General features: G+C 35.4%; 1 protein-coding gene across 7 annotated transcripts in view; it reads left to right on the forward strand.

Annotated features, from left to right (window-relative positions):
* The window catches only part of TSPAN12 (tetraspanin 12), a 171361-nt gene that overhangs the window by 106159 nt on the left and 41934 nt on the right, over positions 1-23268 (forward strand). For all 7 annotated transcript variants that reach the window (XM_074379160.1, XM_074379159.1, XM_074379161.1 and 4 more), the window contains 2 exons: positions 4352-4434; positions 5563-5698. In XM_074379160.1, the coding sequence (XP_074235261.1) occupies positions 4352-4434; positions 5563-5698 (219 nt within the window). The remainder of the gene's footprint in view (positions 1-4351; positions 4435-5562; positions 5699-23268) is intronic.

Below are 23268 nucleotides of genomic sequence, written 5' to 3' on the forward strand. Positions count from 1 at the left end.
ATGCTGGAATGAAGTAAGACTTTGGGGGACTGTTGGAAAGGCATGATTATTTATATTTTAGAATATGAAAAGAACATGAGATTTGGGAGGGGCCAGGGGTTGAATGATATGGTTTGGATTTGTGTACCTACCCAAATCTCATGTCGAATTGTGATCCCCAGTGTTGTGGGAGGGTCCTGGTGGGAGATGATTGTTTCATGGGGACGGACTTTCTCCTTGCTGTTCTTGTAGTGAGTAAGTTCTCATGAGATCTGGTTGGTTGAAAATGGGTAGCACCTTCCTCTGCTCTCTCTTCCTCCTGCTTCAGCTATGTAAGATGTGCCTGCTTCCCCTTCCACTGTGATTAAGTTTCCTAAGGCCTCCCCAGACATGCTTCTTGTACAGTCTGAGGAACCATGAGCCAATTAAACCTCTTTTCTTCATAAATTACCCAGTTTCAGATATTTATAATAGTGTGAGAATGGACTAATACACCACATTAATAGAATTTTCTGTCCTGGCAATACTTAAAAGGTGTGCAAAGACCCACAGATAGCCAGGTAGAGGGAGAACCCGTGCCCACAGATTTCATCAAAGAGCCAATAGTTCTCTGCTCCATGTGTTTTAATATGTTCTGCTGTCAGTTAGGTGTGCTAAGTCCAACAGATTAGGAGATGGCTGCTATTGAGAAGACAGTTTATTGTATTCATAAATCCCAAGACATGGAATACACGTCTCATTATAGGAGACCAAGAAGGGAAACATTAGGGTCAGTCACAAGGCAGAGATGGGGACTATGGGCAAGTTATATACCGTGGTTTCCATGGGAAGAAATGGGTGAGGCAGGTAAGTGGGTTTAGGATTGGCCAGTTTGAACAATTGGCCTTGGAGTGATTAAGGCAGGTATATACTGGCCCTAAGTGGGAGAGCCCTATAAGGAGGTAATTAGGAGTGTGGATTCTGGATTGCATGGTTTTTATTTGAAAAGTGCACTCCTGAGAGAGCATCTCCTCTTGAGAACAGAGCAAGCAACGAGGGAGGCAGGATGCCAAGGCAAGGTGACTCAGGCACATTTTAAGGTTCTCCAGAGCAGGATATATCTGGCATATGCATGCAAAACAGATGTTAATGCATGCATCAAAAGAAGCAAGAAACATGGCTAATTCACTGCGGCTGATCCACTTGTAACTTTTATGAAGTTTAATCTGTTCATTTCCAACAGAAATGAGAATAATAATAACTGTTCTAATTCTACCCTTGACTGTGGTCCCAGGGTTCTTAACCTATCTTATAGGCCATTGACTTTTTTGGTAGTCTCATAAACCTAGCCAATTCTCAGAATATTAATCCGTATTAATTAATGTTAATATTAATCTGTATTTCAACCCACAAAATAAAATGTATTGGCTTACAAACGAAATTAATTATGTTGAAATACACTTGTATTTATAGGTTAAGAACCGTTGAATCCCCATTCATCAAAGAAAGTAGTTCAGACATTTAGACTGAACCTGACTGCTACAGGAGACCCACTGCCCTTCTTTCTAAAAAGGAATTCTACATGCCGTCTTTTCACCCTCTGTGAACATACCATGCCCATTTCTAAACTTGGGAGACAGCTCTGAAGCCCAACAGGTCGAATTTTAATCCCAGCTCTATCACTCAGGAGCTGAGAGACCTTCCACAGAATATTTTTGTAATTATCTTCTTTGTATAATTATTGCCTGTGTTCCCCAAGAAGTCCCAAGAAGGCCTGGATCTTATTTCTCTTATTTGTTGTCAGTGTCTGAATCTTGCCCAATCCAAGGCACATAGTAATTGTTGAGTAAATGTTTGTAATGCATGATGGAAGTGTGACTTCACTAGCTGATTTTCCAAGCAGATAGCCATAATTTACTGTTCAAGAGCTGTAGAGGTCCTCACATTCTGTTTACCTTGGGAACTTCCGTGCAGGCCACCACTTGAGTTAGTGCAGACTCATTTCTACTTTCTATATATTCATTATATCAGCATTTAAAGCTAAAGCTATAGCACATAATGGTAACTGATGTTCATTACGATGCTAGAAACTATTAAAAATCGGGGTAACTTGAATTTTACGTTGTACTTAAGAAGATAGGTACACATTTCAAAAAGATTTCCAACAAAATTGGAAAGACATTCAGAACTTGGGGGTTAATAAATGCAGCTTTTAGAAAAGCTTCCCAAGAGGACTTCTTCTCAACTTGTTTAGTGTGTTTCTTTTAATTTTTCAATTAAGAAAAAATTTAAAGCATATACCAAAGTAGAAAAACACAGCATAATTAATCCCCAATTATTCATTACCCAGTTTCAACAATTATCAACATGCCTTTCTCTACTTCCCACCTAACTTCTGCTGGTCATGATTAATTATTAAACCATATCCCATTCATCATTATGTTTCATTTTTTTTCTTACAGTATAGATATCTAATATATTTTATTTAAAATTACTTCAGTGTTTAGCTCTAGAAAATAAAGACCTTTTAAAAAATAGCTTAACCTATTATCATTCCTAAAATTATCAAAGTAGTTTTTTAAATATTTCCAAACCTTCATTCAGGGTTAAACTTTCCTTATTTGTGTCATAAATGTTTTTATGTACTTGATTTGTTTGAATAAGTATCCAAACCTGATTAATGTATTGCATGGGGTAATCTCTTAAATCTGTTTTAATCTATATGAGTTTCTCCTTCTTTCCTTTTTGTTTTTACTTGCCAGTTTTTTTTTTTTAATTCAAGAAAAAATATCATTTGTCCTGTAAAGTTTCTCATATGCTTGATTTTGCTAATTGCTTCCCATCATGGCATTTCGCATGTTTAAATCTATTTCATGTATTTTCTATCAACTAATAGTGTGGGAGGCTTGATAAGATTCAAGTTCAACTTTCTAGTGAAAATACTTCATAAGAATTTCTGTGTGCTTGTGACCACAACATGTTGGGAGACACATTATGCCTAGTGTCTCTTTTTGTGACACTAAGAGTAACCAGTGGGGTCTGTATCATCCACCCACTCTCTCCATTGTGACTTCCCAGCAGTCTTTCATTTAATGTAGTGGTTCTCAGCCCTGCCTACCTGTTAGAATATCTGTGAAGCTGTTACACATTTCTAATGCCCAAGCCCCACTCCCTAGAATTAGTCCAGGATAGACCTGTGCTCAGTAATGTTTTTGAGTCTTAAGTGATTCTAATGTGTAGACAGGATTGAGAACCAATGATCTGATAAATTTGCAACCATTGAGGATCTTTTTTTCTAGAGATCCGTTATTTCAGATAGGGTTGTTAAATGGTGATGTGATGCTCTAGAATGCTTTCTGCAAATATTAGCAGAAATTCTTCCATAAAAACTTTCATCAAGTTCTTGTTTCTTCGTTTAGTTTGTACAGGAAAAGTAGGATAAATAGAAATGATAGATTCTTGTCAGTTCTGAATAATGAGTTGCGTATTCAACTTTCTACAAAGATGACCAGAGAATTGTGTTCATTATGAGTTTATATACTTTAGCACATACATGTGTTAGTATGAGTTTATATACTTTAGGACTTCAGATATGTTTTTTTTTTTTTTTTTTTTTTGAGATGGAGTTTCACTCTTGTTACCCAGGCTGGAGTGCAATGGCGCAATCTCGGCTCACCGCAACCTCTGCCTCCTGAGTTCAGGCAATTCTCCTGCCGCAGCCTCCTGAGTAGCTGGGATTACAGGCACACGCCACCATGCGCAGCTGATTTTTTGTATTTTTAGTAGAGACGGGGTTTCACCATGTCGACCAGGATGGTCTCGAACTCTCGACGTCGTGATCCACCCGCCTCGGCCTCCCAAAGTGCTGGGATTACAGGCTTGAGCCACCGCGCCCGGCCAGATATGTTTTAAAGGATTGCATTTAATATATTACTATTACTATCATTTTAATGCTTACATTGTTAGAATTTTAGCCAATAGAAGTCATTTGAAATTAGAACCTGTGACTTTTTTGACAATATTTAATTGTTCAGTAATAGTATTTAATTACTTTCTTGCCCTTAAGAATGACAATGTGTTTTAGACGCATCTTATATATTTGATAATTTAGTTGTTCTGGGGCCTCCTCATCTTGTGCAGTTTCTGTCCTGAATGTGAGATCAGCCACTTAATAGTCTAGTTTTCTATATCTCATTTAGGTGGTATTCTATTTGATGCCCATGACATGATTGCAAAATGGAATGGCTGATATTTATAGTAATAGTAAATTTCAAAAAGTAGCAAATGGTAATTGGAAAAGATATGTAAGAAAATCCTTAATTTTTCTATTATTAATCCTGCAGCAAATGTTACATGAATCCTTGGTAACAAGTTTGTACTTTTTTCTCCCCAGTTAATGTCCATCAGTGTGTTGGCAGTTTCTGCTTGGATGAGGGACTACCTAAATAATGTTCTGACTTTAACTGCAGAAACAAGGTATACTTTATAATTATTGATTGAATTTTTTCATCCTAATTTTAAATAACTTTGCTGTTAGCTGTTTATATGGTAGTGTTCTTCTTGATCTTTTGGAAAAGTTTTTCCTACCCATAGCAACCTTTGTCACAGACACTTTTATCCTCCAGAGTTCTCCTTAAGGTGTGCCTCTGGTCCTAAATGGGATCAGGTGGCAGCATGATTATACAGACATTTCTGGATATAGTAATACCAGTTGCCTGTCTTCCTGGCCGTGTGTGTGTCAGCCATGTCATATGTGTGTGTAAAAAACCAGCATAGTTACTTTTTCTAAGAAAATTACTGTCAGCTTCTTCTTACCTTCATATTCTTAGGTTAATGAAAACCATACACCACAATGATTTTTTTTTTTTTTTTTTAATTTCAAGGTTTGATGTACTAACATTACAGGGGACAAATTACTTTTTACTCCCTAATCTTTAAATGGAGATTGTATTATGATATATGACATCTGAATTGTGGTAAGGATTAAATGAAAAACATTTTTGTCAAGTCCTTAACACAGAGGAACTTAGCTTAATAATGTTTAATTTGTATCATTAGTTCTGGTTTTGGTTAATGAATTTTTCATTGTGTTCCAGCAAAAATCACTGCTACCTTTTCCTTTCTTTTAATGTAGATTGATTTCCCTTTGCATAGCAGTCTTTCACATTGTGGGGGAGGATCAGTTGTCAGGGAATAGAAACATAGTGCACATGGGGTCAAAGATTAGAGAAAAGGAAGGAGATTCCTCCCAGCTGGGAAATAGCAAAGGATCCCATGTGATTTACTTAGGCCAAGGTGTCAGAGATAGTAACAGATGAACTTTTTATCAAGATCCTCTATATTGTGTATTAAATGAGTTGGGGTAGGAAAGCTATCAGTTGTATTAAAAAAAAAGACAAACACTGCAAAACCAAAAATAAAGCAGGCAAGCAAGTAAACATAGAAACAATAGCACAGTGACTTTGAAAATAATACAGTCACTAGTCTTCAAGCATCATGACTTAAAGAATTATTAACACAAATCACAATTGTGTCTTGTACTAGGTCTTGGGTGCATTTGCATTATATTTTATTGCTAATATGGCATTATTTTTCTTCTTTCAGGGTAGAGGAAGCAGTCATTTTGACTTACTTTCCTGTGGTTCATCCGGTCATGATTGCTGTTTGCTGTTTCCTTATCATTGTGGGGATGTTAGGATATTGTGGAACAGTGAAAAGAAATCTGTTGCTTCTTGCATGGGTATGATGTTATATTTTCTCTTTGTTACAGTTAAAAAGATTAAAGAAATGTATTATTTTTAACCAGTTCACAAGATTAGGGAGCAGTGATACCAGTAACAACATCCTATAAGAAGGGAAGCTTTCTTTTCACGAGATTGTTTGAATACATGTATTTGCTGTACTCAGATGATGAGGTATGGAAATATATATAAGCAATTTAATTATTTCACTCCAGCTAAGTGTTGACATTTTCATTTTAAAGTGTGAGTTCTTTCTAGTGTCCTTGTCCTTATTAGCACTCAAAAAGTCCTCTTGGGACTGGAACTAAGAAGTCATAATAATCTTAGTTTTTTTGGTTTTAACTCTGAGAGTTGCACTAGGTACTTTTTAAATTAGTTTCACCATTCAAATTCTGTGACTAGTCTTTTAATTCAAAAATTCGCAAACATTTTTAACATTAAAAAATTGAGTTGATTAAAAATACTGTTTATATAGATATTTTTAGAAGAACACTTACCTAATGTGTAAAATATATACTAGTGGCACCAGATAGTGAGATTGCTAACATATAGTTGCAGACATACAAGGCTGGAAAACTAATGCATTGAGTATATGCTTTCTTTGTAGTAGGTCTCAGCCCTAGCTGTGCATTAATTTCATGTAAGGAACTTAAACAATTTGAATGGTGTACTGGTAAGCTGGATCACTGGGCAGAAAAAAATGCTCAGATTCATAGCATTTGAGGATTTCTGTGGGGGTAAATTCTCCCAGCATGGTCAATTTTAAGTTACCAACATGAAATCACTGCATGTGGAGCTGGGGACAGATGAGCATAAATTAGCTCCAGGAGCCAGCTCCCACACACTCGTGCTTGACTGGCTCCCATACCAAGCCAATTAAAACAGAATCTTAGTGTGAAGTTAGACTAAAGCGTTGAATTTCACAGGATAACCTGTGTTAATGTATTACTTAGCTTCTTGGAGGATAACTGTTCGGGTTGAATATTGGAAAACACAAAATGCTGTAGAGAATAAACCGCACTCAGAGATGGGGAAACATCTCTACTGCTTTACTTCTCTTCATATGTGTATACAGGGAAAGGGAAAATGGTGGGAAGTTTTGGGATCTTATTTTGCAGTTTTAGGTATTTAGGCAATAATTTAAACATGAACAAAAGGACTTACTTTACATGAACATTCTATAATTTGAGTAAAGTATAACGTATTTCAAGCTATATGTAAAAAGTCTCAGAGTTCTTTTTTTAAAATGCAGTCTCATGATGATGTCTCACTTGTGTAACCAATTAAAGTCTGCCTGCCATTGCCTTCCTCCTCCCAACGTTTATTCTGAGCAGTCCCTATGCAATAGGATGCGGGAGGGAGGCAGGGCAAGTAGGCTCAGGTATTTCATGGAACCACAAAGGCTTTGGAAACACATTTTGAAAACTCTTTATGTATTCCCTTAGGCTGCTTAAATGCTAGTAAAGCAAACTGACAAACCACAAAGTATTGTGGCCTACTACTTGAAGTAGGGTGAATCTTAGACTTGTGAATGAGAGTCCAGTTTGTGATACTGGAAAAAGCATTATAATGCAAAAGTGGCGTGGAGGACTAAGGTTTTAAAGGTCACCAATTTACTCATTCATTCATTCTCCAAACACTTACTGAGCATATGTACCACCAGTTTTTGTCATCTGACCTGTCTTTATTAGATAAGACCTCTAATAGGGTTTGTACTGGGTGCTCTGAGGCCTGAGAGGAAGAGCTCTAACTCAGCCTGAAAGGGTCAGTGCCACCCTCTGGGAGGATGGTGAGCATAGATTGATTTGCGTTTTCCGTACTTTGCTTCCTGAATGTACTCTTTACAAAGCGTGTTTTTACGCTTTGCTGTTTCTTATGTCCCTAGGTGACACCTGTCTCTTGGTTCCTCCTTCCTGTTGATTGCCTTTGGCAGTTCATTCCCCATTCTCTTTGGGCTGCCTCTCTTCTCATGCACGTGTCTGGTCCTTACTCTGTCTGGACCCAACACAGCTTCCCCCTTGCTAAAGAATAATCTGTGGTCTCAACTCCCATGTATCTGTCACTCACAACCAATTTGCATCTGGTCTATTTCTCAGGAAATTTCTTTTTCACTTTCCTCCTCACCTCCTCCTCCTCTTGACAACTGCCAAGTCCTCTCAGTTCAGATTCTACAATCTTGGGAACTGGTCCTCTCTTCTATTCTCCTTTGGGATGCCCAAGTTCAGGCTTTTATAACTTCCTGCTCAGACAGGTGCAGAGCCCCCAACTCATCTTTCTGCCTCTGTTGTCACCTCCGAATCTACTCAAAATCAGTGCTGCCAGGTTTCTCTTATGTGACTGCCATCACGTTACTTCTCCATTTCGAGACTCTGAGAGACTATTTATTGGGTAATGGAGTGTATACCAACACCACAAATGTGTGCCAAGCCCTTCTACAATTAAGCCTTTATCTGCCAATTTTTGCTTTCTTATCTGCTTTATTATTCTCTGGTTCTCTATTTTCTGAACCCTGAACAAACTTTCTTGCTTCATTCTTCTCTACTTTTATTTTTGCTGTCTTCTTAGCCAGAAATTCCTTCTCAGTTCTTTCATTTAAGTATTACTAGCCCATGAAGACTTATCTGAAGTGCTACCTCTTTAAATAATACGAATGACAAGGATGGTAATTGAAGTAGTTAACATTTCTTGAGTACTTACAGTACCAGACACCATAGAGTTTTACCTGATTTTTTTTTAAAGGAAGAGTTGTTGTACATGAGTTAATCTATTTTATCCTCTCTGCTAAGTATAAAATTGTACTAAAACTTTGAATTACTCTTATTATTCAGTTAATATAGATGAAGAAATGAGGCATAGAGAGATAAAGTGACTTGCCTAAGTCTACACAGCTAGCAAAGAGAGGATCTAATATTCAGACTATGGCAGTCTAGTTTCAATATTTGTAACAATTTTGCCATTTTACTCTATAATAGCTGATTTTTTCCTAAGTGTTTCAAAATGTGTCCTGTAAAGTATAAAACATTTTCATCTTAAACCTGACAAAAATTATCTGAAGTAGGTAATTATTAAATGAGGTTCAGAGAGGTCATTAATGTGCCTAAAGTCATTCCGCAATAAGGGTTGGAGCTTGGATTCAGACCTCAGCATTCCTGATTGTGAAGCCCATTCTCATTGGGCCTTTACTGATGTCTCATAGACTTTTCTCAACTTTTGAAGTCTAGTATATTTCCCTTATTATAAACTTCCTTTTCTTTTTAATAATCAGCCCAGACTACAAACAGCTTAGTAATATGAACCATTCACCTTGCTCATTGCTTTAATAAGCATTTGTTAAATCATCGAATAACAGACAGTAAATTAGAATAGTGAAAGTAGGAATGACCAGCACATTAGATAAATGATGTTGCCTGGAAGGCAGTGATGAGAGTGAGATTTTAAAAGAGGAATTTGGCTGTTAGACAGGATTAGATTACAAGGTGAATGGCTCATGGGGGGTGGGTGGTAAAATAGTGCAAAATGTGACATAATGTAAGGTCTTTGGCAAATATTTGCAAAGCAACTCACAGATGTTTTGTGTGTGCCCTTTAGCCTTTTATCCTAATTAAAAACAATTTTTAAGGAGGTTTCTTTTATTTTAGATATAAATATTTAAACAAGCAGAATGCATTCATCCAACTTGTCCATTTCTCTGTATTCAAAGTCTTGTTTTACTTTTAAGACCTGTAAAACAGATTAGTGTGAGAAAGCTATTTTTCAAAAGACATTTGGTATCTCAGAGAGCTGCCATATCTCTTGAATGATTATTTAAAAAAAAAAAAGAAAGAAAGAAAGATCTGGCAGCTGGGCTGTTGTGCTGTTCAAGGAAAAGTAAAAATGTCATTATTCAACAGACTGATCAAGAAAAAGTGAGTAAGCCTCCCTCAAAACAGGTCTTTATAACCCACATTCCCCCAGCCCTCACCAAAAAGCAACAGAAAACCTCTATAAGCTAAGAAGCCACCTATTGGAAAATATTTCTGAGAAACCTTGGTCATGAATTTCATCCTTCTTTTGAATGATAGATTAATAGATGTAAGTTGTTAAAACACCCTAATTAAAGGTGCCCAAAAAAAGTACAAGGTGCCCAATTAAATTCAATTTCAGATAAATAATGAATAATATTTTAGCATTAATATGTCCCATGCAGTGCTTAGAATATACATATACTAAAATATTATTCATTGAAATTTAAATTGAAATGTACATCCTATATTTTTATTTGCTTTATCTGGCTAACATACTTTTATTAGATTTGTTCTTAGTAAGTGTGAAACTATCATAGAACAGAAATTTTTATGTATTTGTATGAAGAGATTAAGACAATGAAATTCTAATTATGATGAGAAAACAAGCCAAAAATGACTAAGAAAGGAAACTGGAATATGCCATGCCTTTCACAGTAATTTCAGTAGCGGAAATCTCTTCTCTCTTTAAAAGAGAAATTGAAGCTAAATTGAAATTGGTTTTAAGCCTGAAAGGGTACTTCCCAAGGCTTTAGCTGTAAACTAAATGAAATTCATTTGTTACTGCAGTTCCACCTTGCTATTAACACAGGCATTAGGGAAGCGGTGCCAGCTCAGGGGGAGTGTAAACAGATTGAACAGACGTGTTTATGATGTTGACAGCAGCTGAATGTCACTGTCAGGAGAGCATCATTTGTCAGGATGTGATGCAAATACATGCTCAGCTGCCAGCAAACCACAAGTAGTCATGCACTTGTCAGAAATTAAGTTGGACATACCTTATGTATTTAATACAAATGAATCATTTTTAAAGAAGTGCTTTTTTGTTCAATGTTATTTTTCCAGAGACTTTGCATGTAACTATTGATTGCACATTTGCATTTTTAAAACTTTCTGTAATATAGAGTGATTGAACCAGATCTGAATGCTTTCCTTAGTGGAAATCAAGTTAATTTTTTTTTTTTTTTTGAGACAGGGTCTTGCTCTGTTGCCCAAGTTGGAGTACAATGTCAGGGTGTTGGCTTACTGCAACCTTCGCCTCCTAGGTTCAAGCCATGCTCCTGCCTCAACCTCCAGAGTAGCTGGGATTACAGGCACCCGCCACCACACCCAGCTAATTTTTGTATTTTTAGTACAGATGTGATTTCACCATGCTGACCAGGCTAGTCTCGAACTCCTGACCTCATGGTCTGCCCACCTTGGCCTCCCAGAGTGTTGAGATTACAGACGTGAGCGACCGCACTCGGCCATCAAGTTTATTTTTAATGGCCATGGAGAAACTTCTCCTAAGTTTTTTTGTTTAAAATCATAATGCAAAACAGAATATATTTAAGTGTAATTTATTTTCTAAAGGGTCCTCTGTTTTAAGGCCTTCTCTTATATAGTCATGAATTTTATAATTATATAGCTAGCCATAAGTCATTAAGTTAAAATTAACATATTAAGTTGTATGTCTTTATTATTTTATGTTTTTGGTCGGTAGCCTACACTTTATTTCTAAATGAAGATTCATCATCTCATGGACTGTATATTTGCCCAATATTTTACCTTTGTTTTCTCAGAAAATACTCATAGCAACTCCATTAGACTTATTTTACAAAAGAGGAAGAGTAGCATCCTCAAAGATACACAGCTGGTAGTTTCTGTCGTTAGCATTCAAATGCAGCCTATCCTCAAAGACCATGCATGTTTTACTAAACCACAATACCGTTATAATGCATTTAATTACTGGCATTGTTTCTAGAAGACTTAGCTATGCTTCATTTATTACTCCAAGGCATTTGGTAGTCATTTAATTTTTTAAAATATGATCTTTTGCTATGCTTATTATAAAACGAACTTTTAAATTTCTATTCTAGTTATCATTTTTGCTTATCTTGTCAAAGAATCAAGCAGTTTCTCTTTTCCCTTTTACCTTCCTCACCTCCCATTCTCCTTTTCTTTTCTTTTGCCCTCCTTAATTGTGTATTGAGTACCCATCTGTGATAGATGCTTGAGAGAACAAAGATGAAAGGGGTGAATAGAAAGAAAATTACAAAGCAAAACGTAATAGGAAATGTGTAAATAAATTGCTGTGGGAACCCAGAATCGGGAGCAAATGGAGACTTCCAGAATGTTTTACAGGAGAGTCTTTATTTGAACTGGATGTTGAAAATACATAAGAGTTTCCTGGTGGAGATGAGGAAGGAAGAGGATTTAGAGCAACATGAAGAGTGTGTATAAACACTGAGGAGTGAAAGGATAGGGCAAGTTTAGGCAAAACTTAGAAAGTCAGTGTGGCTGTGGTGTTGGTGCACAGTGAGAAGCAAATGAAGTGAAGTCCAGTTGTGAAGATCTTTATCAAAAAGTCAGATGTTATTCTTTGGACTGTAAAGAACCAATGGGCGTTTCCAGCTTGGGATGAAATGATAATTCATATTTAAGCAGGAGATAATAGAAAGCCCCATTAGTGATTACATTATGACTTTCAGAACCCATTATGAACTAAGTAAGACTCTGGGGCTGGATGAAAGTGGCTGAAATCAGTAGCCCTTGCTGAGATAGAATTATGGAGAAAGATTACATGATAGTAATGTTTGTGTTGCTTGACATCAGGAAATGAAAAATTATTTGGCATGTATACATTTTTCATAGAAACGTAACTACTCAATACATGTACTTTATTTGACTTGTTAACTAGAATTCTTTTAAAGTTGTAATTTAAAATTTTTCATTTGTAATTGTCAAGTAGTAATTATATATCTATGGGGTACAATTTGATATTTTGATGATGTATGTATACATTGTGGGATTCTTAGATCAAACTAATTAACATATCTGCTGCACTCACTTATTTTTTGTGATGAGAACATTTAAAGTTTACTGTTTTAACAATTTTGAAATACACAACTTATTATTAACTGTAGTCACCATGCTATGTAATAGGTCACTAAAAGTTATTCCTACTGTCTAACTGAAACTTTGTACCCATTAATCATCCTTTTACCAACCTCCTTTTCACCCTACCAGCCTCTGGTAACCCCCATTCTACTCTCTATTTCTCTGAGATAACACTTTTTTAGGTTCCGCATATAAGTGAGAGCATGCGGTATCTGTCTTTCTGTGCTGGCTTACTTCACTTAACATAATGTCCTCCAGGTTCACGCATGTTACTGCAAGTAACAGATTATCTATTTTTTTAGGGCTGTATAGTATTCTGTTGTATACATGGACTACATTTTCTTTATCCATTCATGTTGATGGATACTTAGGTTACTTTTATATATTGACTATTGTGATGTGGAGAAATAGGAACACTTTTACACCGTTGGTGGGAGTGTCAATTAGTTCAACCATTGTGGAAGACAATGTGGCAATTCCTCAAGGACCTAAAAATAGAAATTCCATTTGACCCAGCAATCCCATTACTGAGTATATATCCAAAGGATTATAAATTGTTCTATTACAAGGACACAGACACATGAATGTTCATTGCAGCACTGTTTACAATAGCAAAGACTTGGAACCAACTCAAATGCCTCTCAATGATAGACTGGACAGGAAAATATGGCACATATACACCATGGAATATTATGCAGCCATCAAAAACGATGAGTTCGTATCCTTTGTCGGGACATGGATGAATCTGGAAACCATCATTCTCAGCAAATTGACATAAGAACAGAAAATCAAACACCGCATGTTCTTACTCATAGGCAGGTGTTGAACAGTGAGAACACATGGACACAGGGAGGGGAGCACTACACACTGGGGTCTGTTGGGGGGAAATAGGGGAGGGACAGCAGGGGGTGGGGAGTTGGGGAGGGATAACATGGGGAGAAATACCAGATATAGGTGATGGGGAGGAAGGCAGCAAACCACACTGCTATGTGTGTACCTATTCAGCAATCTTGCATGTTCTTCACATGTACCCCAAAACCTAAAATGCAATTTAAAAAAAGAGAGAGAGAGAAATGAGAATCCAGATATCTCTTTGGCATTTCTATTCATTTCCTTTGATTGTATACTCAGATGTGGGATTGCTGGATTATATGGTCATTCAATTTCTAATGCTTTGAAAACCTCCATACTGCTCTCCATAATGACTGTACTAATTTATATTTACTCAAACAGTGTACCAGGACTTTTTTCCCCTATAGCCTTGCCAACATTTGTTATCTTTTTTCTTTTTGATAGTAAACATTCTGAGAGCTATGCATTGATATTTCATTGTGATTTGAATTTGTATTTTCCTAAAAGTTAGTGATATTAAGCATTTAAAAAATCTGTTTGTCCTCTGTTGGGTATTTGCATGTCATCTTTTGAGAAATGTCTGTTCAGGTCCTTTGTTACTTTTTAATTGGGTTATTTACTTTCTTGATACTGAGTTGTTTGCATCCCTTATACGTTTTGGATATTAGCCCCTTAACAGGTATATGGTTTGCAAATATTTTCTCCCCATCCATGAGTTTCATTCTTCTAATCGTTTCTTTTTCTATGCAGAAACTTGTTAGTTTAATATTATCTCAGGTGTCTATTTCTGCTTTTTTTTTTTTTTTGCCTGTGATTTTGGGGTTATATTTAAAAAAATCATTGCTTAGATCAATGTCCTAGAGCTCTTCTCGTACATTGTCTTCTCCTTTTTTTACAGTTTCAGGTTTTCCATTTAAATATTTAATAAATTTTTGTTGTTTTTTGTTTATGGTGTGAAACAAATAAAATAACAGACTTTGATTAGATGATAAAGCATCTAATTTTCTTCTTCTGCATATGGATATACAGTTTTTTTCCCTTGATTAAAGATATTTTCTATCCTTATTGTGTGTTATTGGCATCTTTGTCAAAAAATCAATAGGTTGCAAATGTGTCAGTTTATTTCTTTCTGGGCTCTTTGTCTTGTTCCATTAGTTGCTATGTCTGTTTTTATACTAATACCTTGCTCTTTTGATTACTATAACTTTCTAATACGTCTTGAAATCAAGTAGCATGATGCCTCCAGCTTTGCTGCTTTTGCTCAAGGTTACTTTGGTAGTATCATAGGAATTTTAGGATTTTTTCTTTCCTGTTTTTGTAAAAAATGACATTGGAGTTTTGGTAGGGATTACAGTGAATTTGTAGGTCACTTTGGACAGTATAGACATTTTAACGATATTCTTCTAATTCATGAATATGGCATATCTTTCTATTTATTTGTGTCATCTTCAATTTATTTCATCAGTATTTTATAATTTTCAGCATTCAGCTCTTTTAACTCCTCAGTTAAATTTACTTCTAAGTATTTTATGGTTTTTAATGCCCAGGAAAGTATGTCAGCAGATGTCTTTAAAAGTAAATATCGTTTCAGAAAGAGGGGCCCAGGACAGCTGTGTGATATTCATAGCATTTGTGTTGGGTCTTTATGACAGGATTTTGGCTGTTCATTGGACCTTTTTCTTACTTCAGGGTTTGAAATATGAATGATTCATGTTTTTATATGGTGTACTATGTCATAGGAAGCATTTTAAACCTTATTATGTATAGTTTTTAGATACTACATTTGAGATAATTTTAGTTAAATATAAGCCAAATAATTCTCTATCCATTGATTTGGTGACTGTCCTGAGTTTGTGCAAAGTTCAAAATCAGGTATTTTTCTGGCAGCACATGTTATTGAAATGTTCATTCCACTCGTGAATATGGTCACCACTTCAGCAAATGCTTCCTTGAGGTGAATTCAGCAATTGTGCAGTGTTTTAATTTTCTCATTTACTTCCACATGTCTCTCTACTAACTTCCTTTGGCAAACATAAATCAGAAAACATTCATTTAAAAGCAGATGTCTCAGGAAGCAGTGTCCCTAAATGTATGGAGAGTTAAAACAAGAAGGCAGATAATACTTGTAAATATCTGAGATATTTACAAAAATACTTGAGATAATTAAGTCATTTAAGCCAGTGAGAAAAGCAGCTTTCAGATGGAATATTTAGAAAAAACTCATGGTTAGTATTTATGTTATGTGCAATGTTTAATGAAGTTGTTGCTTAAATAAGATTGTGAATTAAATTAAGTTTTTTTTTTTCATGAAACTATATACATTTTAAAAACGTACAATTTCAGAATTGTAATCCGTATGTCTTTTCCCTTTTTCAGAGAAAGGGTGATAGGCTCAGGTTACATGCTCAGGTTAAGACAAATCTTCTCAGCTTAGATGACAGAAACAATAATTTAAATAGTATTTAAAATGTATTAACACAGTAGTTGTATCACTTTGTATTTCTGTTAAGCAATAAGTTTGAATTATTCCAAAATAAGTGCTTATTCCTGAATTTTCTTTATATTGCCATTATTTTAGCTTTAAAACTTTAAACTTTAGAAACAACAAATTTCCTCAAAATGATGACATTTTAGAAACATTATCTTTAAGAAGAATATTAATAAAATTCTAGAATTAATAAACTAACAGACTTTTATTAGATGGTACCAACTTAAAAATCATTTCTAATTAAGTAAAATATGAATCATTGCAATGTCTTTTCCAGTAAACAAACACTTAAAATATTTTACAGTTTCACATTCTGTATAAAAGCAAAGTGAGTTGAAACACTGACTGAGAACTTCTAGTGAGACAGAAATATTTTTTACTTTTTATTATGAAAATATTTTCATTCCAAAAGTTCTCTCTTTGCATTTTTAAAGGTACTGCAAAAAAAAAAAAAAAAAAAAAAAAACCTCTAAGGAGCAATAGTCTTCTATTAAGAACATTTAACAAAGGGACATGAGGAAGTGTTTGAGCTGAGATGTGATGGAGAAGGGCAAGGAGCAGTGGTTGGTGGACAGTGGGCCAGGGGAGAAAGGCACTTTAGAGGACCCAAAGGCTGGTGGAAGGAACAATTGTGATAACACTGGAAAGCTCACAGTGGGTTTGGAGAAGGTCACGTGTATGTCATGCTTTAGATATGTACCAGATAGGACTGAGACTTGGCTGTGTGAGCTGGGGCCAAATTGAATGTCATGCATACTCTGTGATCTGAAGTTGTGTGAGCAGAAGCACAAGCTGATCTGTCTTCTGCTATGTATCCCTGGTAGCAGTGTCTATTCCCTACTCCTGGACCATTTGCTCATTTACCTGGGAGGAAGGAATACCTGGGCTTGTTACTCTGGGCCAAGTAAGGGAGTATCACATTTTGATAACCCTTTTTAATGATAGAAGAGAGAATGGAGGAGATGCTTCAATTCTGACAATATGCCTTTATTGATGAGTATAAAGGTACTCATGTGGGGAAGGCCACCTAATGTTTTACATTTTTTCCAGTTGCCCATTATAAATAAACTTCTATTAATCTAGATGTCTTTAGTTCACATTTGATACTAAAAATATAGCAACCAAGCTAAATTAGGTACCTAGACATTGGATGTTGGGCTAAGGTGAGTTTAGGGATACAAGTCAGCACCAAGAGGACTTGCTGAGGGTTACAACATTCGTTCTTTGGAACGCTGCAGTGATTTTTCAGCCCCAGGGAAAAGACTTCATAAATAATTAACTAGTGTCAGAGGACTGTGGTAGAACTGCTTAGACAAACTTTGAGAACAAATTTTTACAAATAAACTTTTCAAGGATGTTAAAAACATTTACTTTGAGATAATGGATATGCTTTTCTCACATCATCATTGATTTGTTTATAAAAGCAGGTCTTTACTTTTCAACATTGTTACATTCAAATATTTATTGTAAGAAAAGTGCATTTCTTTACAATTATTCTGCAATTTGTACTTAATTCAAACTTCCTTGTATAATTTAGAACGAATTATGGATGTTTTGGCAACTTTGAGAATTTAATAATTTTATTACTATTTATACATCGTTTTCCTTCTCTGAACACTGAGCATGGCTGTGAATTCACAAATAATAGTGTTCTTACACTTGTTTTCTGTGGGAATAAAAATATTTATGATTTAGGAAAAAGTGTATTTGCATAAATATATTCATCAAAGAAAAGAACAAGCTGTTTAATTGTAAATATTTATATATATACATTTGTAAAATTTAAAGGAAACTTTAATACTCTTTTTAACAAATAGGGTTTGTGTTTATTCTGGAGAATATGCAAAAATAAAGTATATATCTTGTTGGAAACAAAAATGTGATTTGGAAGGATCTAACTCACTCTGATGCTTTCACAGACGTAGAGTTACAGATAAGTTAAAAAGTTATTGACAGATATTATAGTACGAGTTTTCTTTCTGCCTAATCAATATCTTTTAAAACTTCTCGTTTTCTAATTTGTCTTATGGAAGTGTTTTCATAAAGATGCTGACTACCGGCCGGGCACGGTGGCTCACACCTGTTATCCCAGCATTTTAGGAGGCCCAGGTGGGTGGATCACTTGAGGTCCAGATTCAAGACCAGCCTGGCCAACATGGTGTAATACCATCTCTATTAAAAATGCAAAAATTAGCTGGGCATGGTGGCACACTCCTGTAGTCCCAGCTACTTGGAAGGCTGAGGCAGGAGAATTGCTTGAACCTGGGATGGGGAGGTTCCAGTGAGCAAGATCACACCACAGCACTCCAGCCTGACTATAGTGAACTCATTTCCTTCTCTTGTTTGGGAAGGATCTGGGCACATTTGACTAGGTCTGAGTGAGAGGCACCATAAGGGTCAGAATTGTGTGTGGTATTATTTGGCTTTGTTGCTTGGGATATTGTTAAGGCTCCTTCCTGTTTGCATGTTTGTATATGGGTTTTGGTAATGGGGACCCCTGTCTCACATTCTTAGGAATGGTTCAATAATCTGTATAGATATTCTTTTCAGAAACCAGTTAACAGCCAGTAAATCTTTTGAGATAGGGCTGAACTTCCATACGTTAGCTGACTTAGCTTACCGGGCAACAGACGTCATGTATTTGGTGACCTCTCTAGTATAGATGTTTTATTAAACATCTAGTTTAGATGTTTTATTGACTGACCCTCAGTGCCTTACCTCTCATGATGCACATCATTGACTCTGGGAACTTGTAGCCCTCAGGCAGACCAACACATCCTGGCATAACACATTTCTCTGTCTAGTAGTTTGAACAGCAACTTGAAGCAAACCCTTAATAATTTGAATTTCACCAACAACTTTAATGTAGAAATTAGCTCAGCATTTATTAAAATGAACCTGAAAAGGAGAATAAATCAAAATACAACTTTAGAAAGAATCTTCAATATTTATTCAAGTACAAGCATGCTCAAAGGACCATAACTTTTTAATCTGAGCTTATATTTCTGCATGTCCTGAGTAGTTATTGATACTGATGGGCTTGGGGTGGTCTATAAGACAAGACTGTTGCTTTAACCATTGGTCTATAGTTCTAATTTATTTTTTCCTAAACCTAATTTATTTTTTCCTGACCTGATTCTACTGACTTTAAAAAAAAATGTAGAGAGATACTGAACATGGTGAATGATTGGCCTTCAGAAATTACCAAGTACGTTTCTGCTACGACTAAAACAGCTGAAACAGAGGCTCTATGTGTATATGTGTTTTCAGCAGCAAGTACTCTTGGGGTTGTTAATATTTCAGTCCACATGGATTCTTAACAGAAGGATGGCTGTTCCATTATCTTGTACAAATATTTGGCACTGGAATTCCCTTATTTACTAACTATAGGTAACGTAATATTTTTAAACCTCCAATCACTGAGAAAGGAAAAATAAACAACTGCCATAAAGATACTTAGCACTGAAAGCTTGCAGAGTTCAGTATTTGACAGGATAGAGACTGGAGTTTATCATTTATCATTTAGTGAACGTAGGCCTTTCATCAAACTTTTTGTTTATTGAAGTGTTGGCTATGTAGCATGTAGATAGGCATCAAAAGGCACCATGTTTAAAAAATATTAAAATGTCCAGTAAAGTATGTTATATTTTGAAATAGCTTTTAGTTGGGAGGAGATGAATCACAGGTTGTATTAATTTTACAAGATAAGCAAATCTGATTTTTGTGGTTCTAAATTATGTTGAATGTTACTTATGAAAAAACTATCTGAGTTTTTTGTTGTAAATTAAGAGAAGGGTAAGTTAAATAATTTTTATATTGTTTACACTTTTCTCTCAGTGTAGCAGATTCTTATTGCGGGGGGTTCTCTAATTCTTGGGTGATAATCTGCTTGCTTGTGCAAAAAAAAAAAAAAAAAAACTTAGGTGCAAGTGTTCAGGGAAAACATTACAATTCTTTTAATGTAAAAATTATTTTTCAGTAGCATTTATGTAGAAAGACAGTTTGGAAAACAATTGCCTTTTCTCTTTGTGGTGAGTTAGATGTAGGCTTTTTGTTTTGTTTAGGTAATATATATCACAAAGTCCTCTCTTTGTAAAGTTGAAGGTAAGAGGGTGTTAAGTTTTACATGTAGAGAGAGTATATTTTCCCTAAACCTACTCTGAGTAATCAAAAGTATCTTTTCCTATGTTTTTCAACTGCTTTTATTTTGGAAAGTTTAATACTTTCCAAAATATAAGCAACTCAATAAATTGATTGGCTTTGTTGGAGAAGATTGCTTTTTTGTCTTTATTAGATCGACAAAAGTTAGATGTGAAAATTTTTTAAAAATCAATTTTTCCCAAAGTAAAAATTATTGGAAATATTTAATGTAAAAGCAAATATTGTCTTTTTAGAAAGTTTCTTAATACCCATTATTAACAGTAAAGAGGTAAAGATATAAAAAGAAAAAAATCACTTTATTATTGCTTTTACAAAAGTTCAATTCAAAGAACTGTTAAGCACTCATTGGTTTCATGGCACCACACGTCACTGTAAAAATTGTAGACCGGGTGTGGTGGCTTGCGCCTGTAATCCCAGCACTTTGGGAGGCCAAGGCAGGCGGATCATGAAGTCAGGAGTTTAAGACCAGCCTGACCAACATGGTGAAACCCTGTCTCTACTAAAAATACAAAAATTAGCCAGGCATAGTGGTGCTCACCTGTCATCTCAGCTTCTCAGGAGGCTGAGACAGGTGAATCGCTTGAACCAGGGAGGCAGAGGTTACAGTGAGCTGAAAAGTGCACCACTGCTCTCCAGCCTGGGCAACAGAGCAAGACTCCATCTCAAAACAAACAAACAAACAAAATATTTTAAAATGAGTATGACAACAAAAATTAATTTTACTGTTTGATAGAAGTTATCTGACTGACCTAATATAAGTTCAAAATATGAAAAGGAAAAATGAAATTGTGTCTGATATAATTTGTCAAGGATTTTGACACAGAAATTTAAGCTGCATTTATGCCTGTAACTAACCAGAGTTAGTTACAGGCACTAAACCTGTATTCTAACCTTGATCTTTTCCAGTTGGAAAAAAAAAAAAACAGACTACCAGTACATCAAAATTGTAAAAACCACAAACAATTCCTTAGAAAAGAATAAAAGGAATTGTTTGTAGCTTTTACAATTTTGATGTACTGGTAGTCTGTTTTTTTTTTTTTTTTTTCCAACTGGAAAAGATCAAGGTTAGAATATAGGTTTTTTTAGACATTTCTCCCTAGTTCAAAACAAGAATGATTTTGTATATACACATGAGAACATGTACTTGTGTGCACCTGTGTTCAGAAGTTGGGATCTGTAGAGAATGGATTAAAACCTATTTTCACAAATGATACCAACAATATCCCTAATATATATACTCTGTGTACCAGCCACTATTTTATGCGACTTTACATGTATTGAATTATTAAATTCTACCAAGTATACTGTAAGGTTGGCACCATTGCTAGCATTACTTTACAGGTGAGGACATTGAGGAACAGAGAGGTTAGATGACTTACCGATCCAACTGGTCGAGCTGGGATCTCAACCCAGGTTGCCTGGCCCCAGAGCCTGTTCTCTGAAAACTTTACTATTCTATTGCTTCTCAATCATGGATGCACTGGGCCTAACTCCATTTTATCTTTTTAGAAAATGGAGATAATGGTAGTTTTGTAAAATTTGAGGAGTAAATTAATTAATATATGTAAATATCTGGCACAGTAAATTGTGCATGCACTCGTGTGTATCCATCCACATGTACACATTTTTATAGACACATATATACTTTTTTACCCACTTTATTTTATATATACGCAGTACTTAATTATATACATACATATAAACATATTACATAGATGTGTATGTATATAATCAAGTATTGTGTATACATAAAGAAATTATAAAGTAAAATAACTATCTTTATATTTCTATATGTATTATAAAATTAATACATATATGTATAGATATAGATATATCTTCACAAATAAACCAAATCCATACTATCATTGAATAAGCTTGACAGTAACAGAATTCTAGGTTCTATAGTTTTGTGACTGAAATGAACGAACATGGAAAATAATTCAACTCACACTGATGTGGGCATATTGTATGTATAGTTTTTGTTTGTTTGTTTGTTTGTTTGAGACAGAGTCTTGCTCTGTCGCCGGGCTAGAGCACAGTAGCGCAGTCTCGGCTCACTGCAACCTCTTCCTCCCGGGTTCAAGCGATTCTTCCACCTCAGCCTCCCGAGTAGCTGGGATTATAGGCACGTGCCAAACGCCTGGCTATTTTTTGTATTTTTAGTAGAGACAGGGTTTCACCATTTTGGCCAGGATGGTTTCAATCTCCTGACTTCGTGATCCACCCGCCTCGGCCTTCCAAAGTGCTGGGATTACAGGCCTGAGCCACTGTGCCAGGCAATATGTATAGTTTTCATGGGCAATATTGCAGAAGAGATTCACATTTTCAGGCAGGGTCTAGCCTAGGTATACACTTTTTATATACTTTATATGCAACTTCTATTTTGAATCACTGCAGATACATTTAGGGAAAGGAAGACTGTACCTAAGCAGTTAGAATATTTCCAATCTCCACTCACCTCCTTTATCTCCCATAACTTTGAAGTGTAATTGCGCCACTTACAATTTTCTATGTAAAACATATTTAAAGTCCTTCAGCTACCAAGTCTTTTTCATTTTGGTGTCAAGGCCTCCGGAGGGCTATTGTTTGTTTTAATTTTGTTTTTGCTTTTATCAGTGTGCTCCAAGCACTTAATTTAGAGAGCTAATTTAGTTCTAAAGGCTTATTATGAAACATTGCAGTCATTCATCCTGTCATTTTCCACACCCAAGAGGCAATTGCTTTCTATTTTGTTTGAGCAGATTCCTTTGGAATTTACTTCCATATCTCCAAGTTGTATATTTATGTAACTCGTCTTTTAGTTTTGAGTTTTGGGTTTCTATTGGCTTCCCCTTATGGAACATGAAGAACTGGCACACTTTCCTGCTGTGCCTCACATACCATTCTTCCTTTCTCACCTCAACCCAGAAATTTCATAAGTTCGGTTAGATTGATGTTTACAGGATTATGACTATGTAAATGCTGTTTACAGCTGGATCAGATAAAGTACTGGGTTTATATTTTCTTTCTGGAACGATATGTTGTTTTTCTTGAAATTCATCAATTTCTTTGTTTTTTCTTTAATGTATTTATATTTAATTCAACTCTGAATTACTCTCTTCTGGTATAAGTTTTCTCTTTACATAGTCAAATATATTGGGCATTTCATTGATTTTATATATATATATTATATATATATAAATATATA

This window comes from Saimiri boliviensis, chromosome 10, assembly GCF_048565385.1.
Source record: "Saimiri boliviensis isolate mSaiBol1 chromosome 10, mSaiBol1.pri, whole genome shotgun sequence".
In the NCBI taxonomy this organism is placed as follows: domain Eukaryota; kingdom Metazoa; phylum Chordata; class Mammalia; order Primates; family Cebidae; genus Saimiri; species Saimiri boliviensis.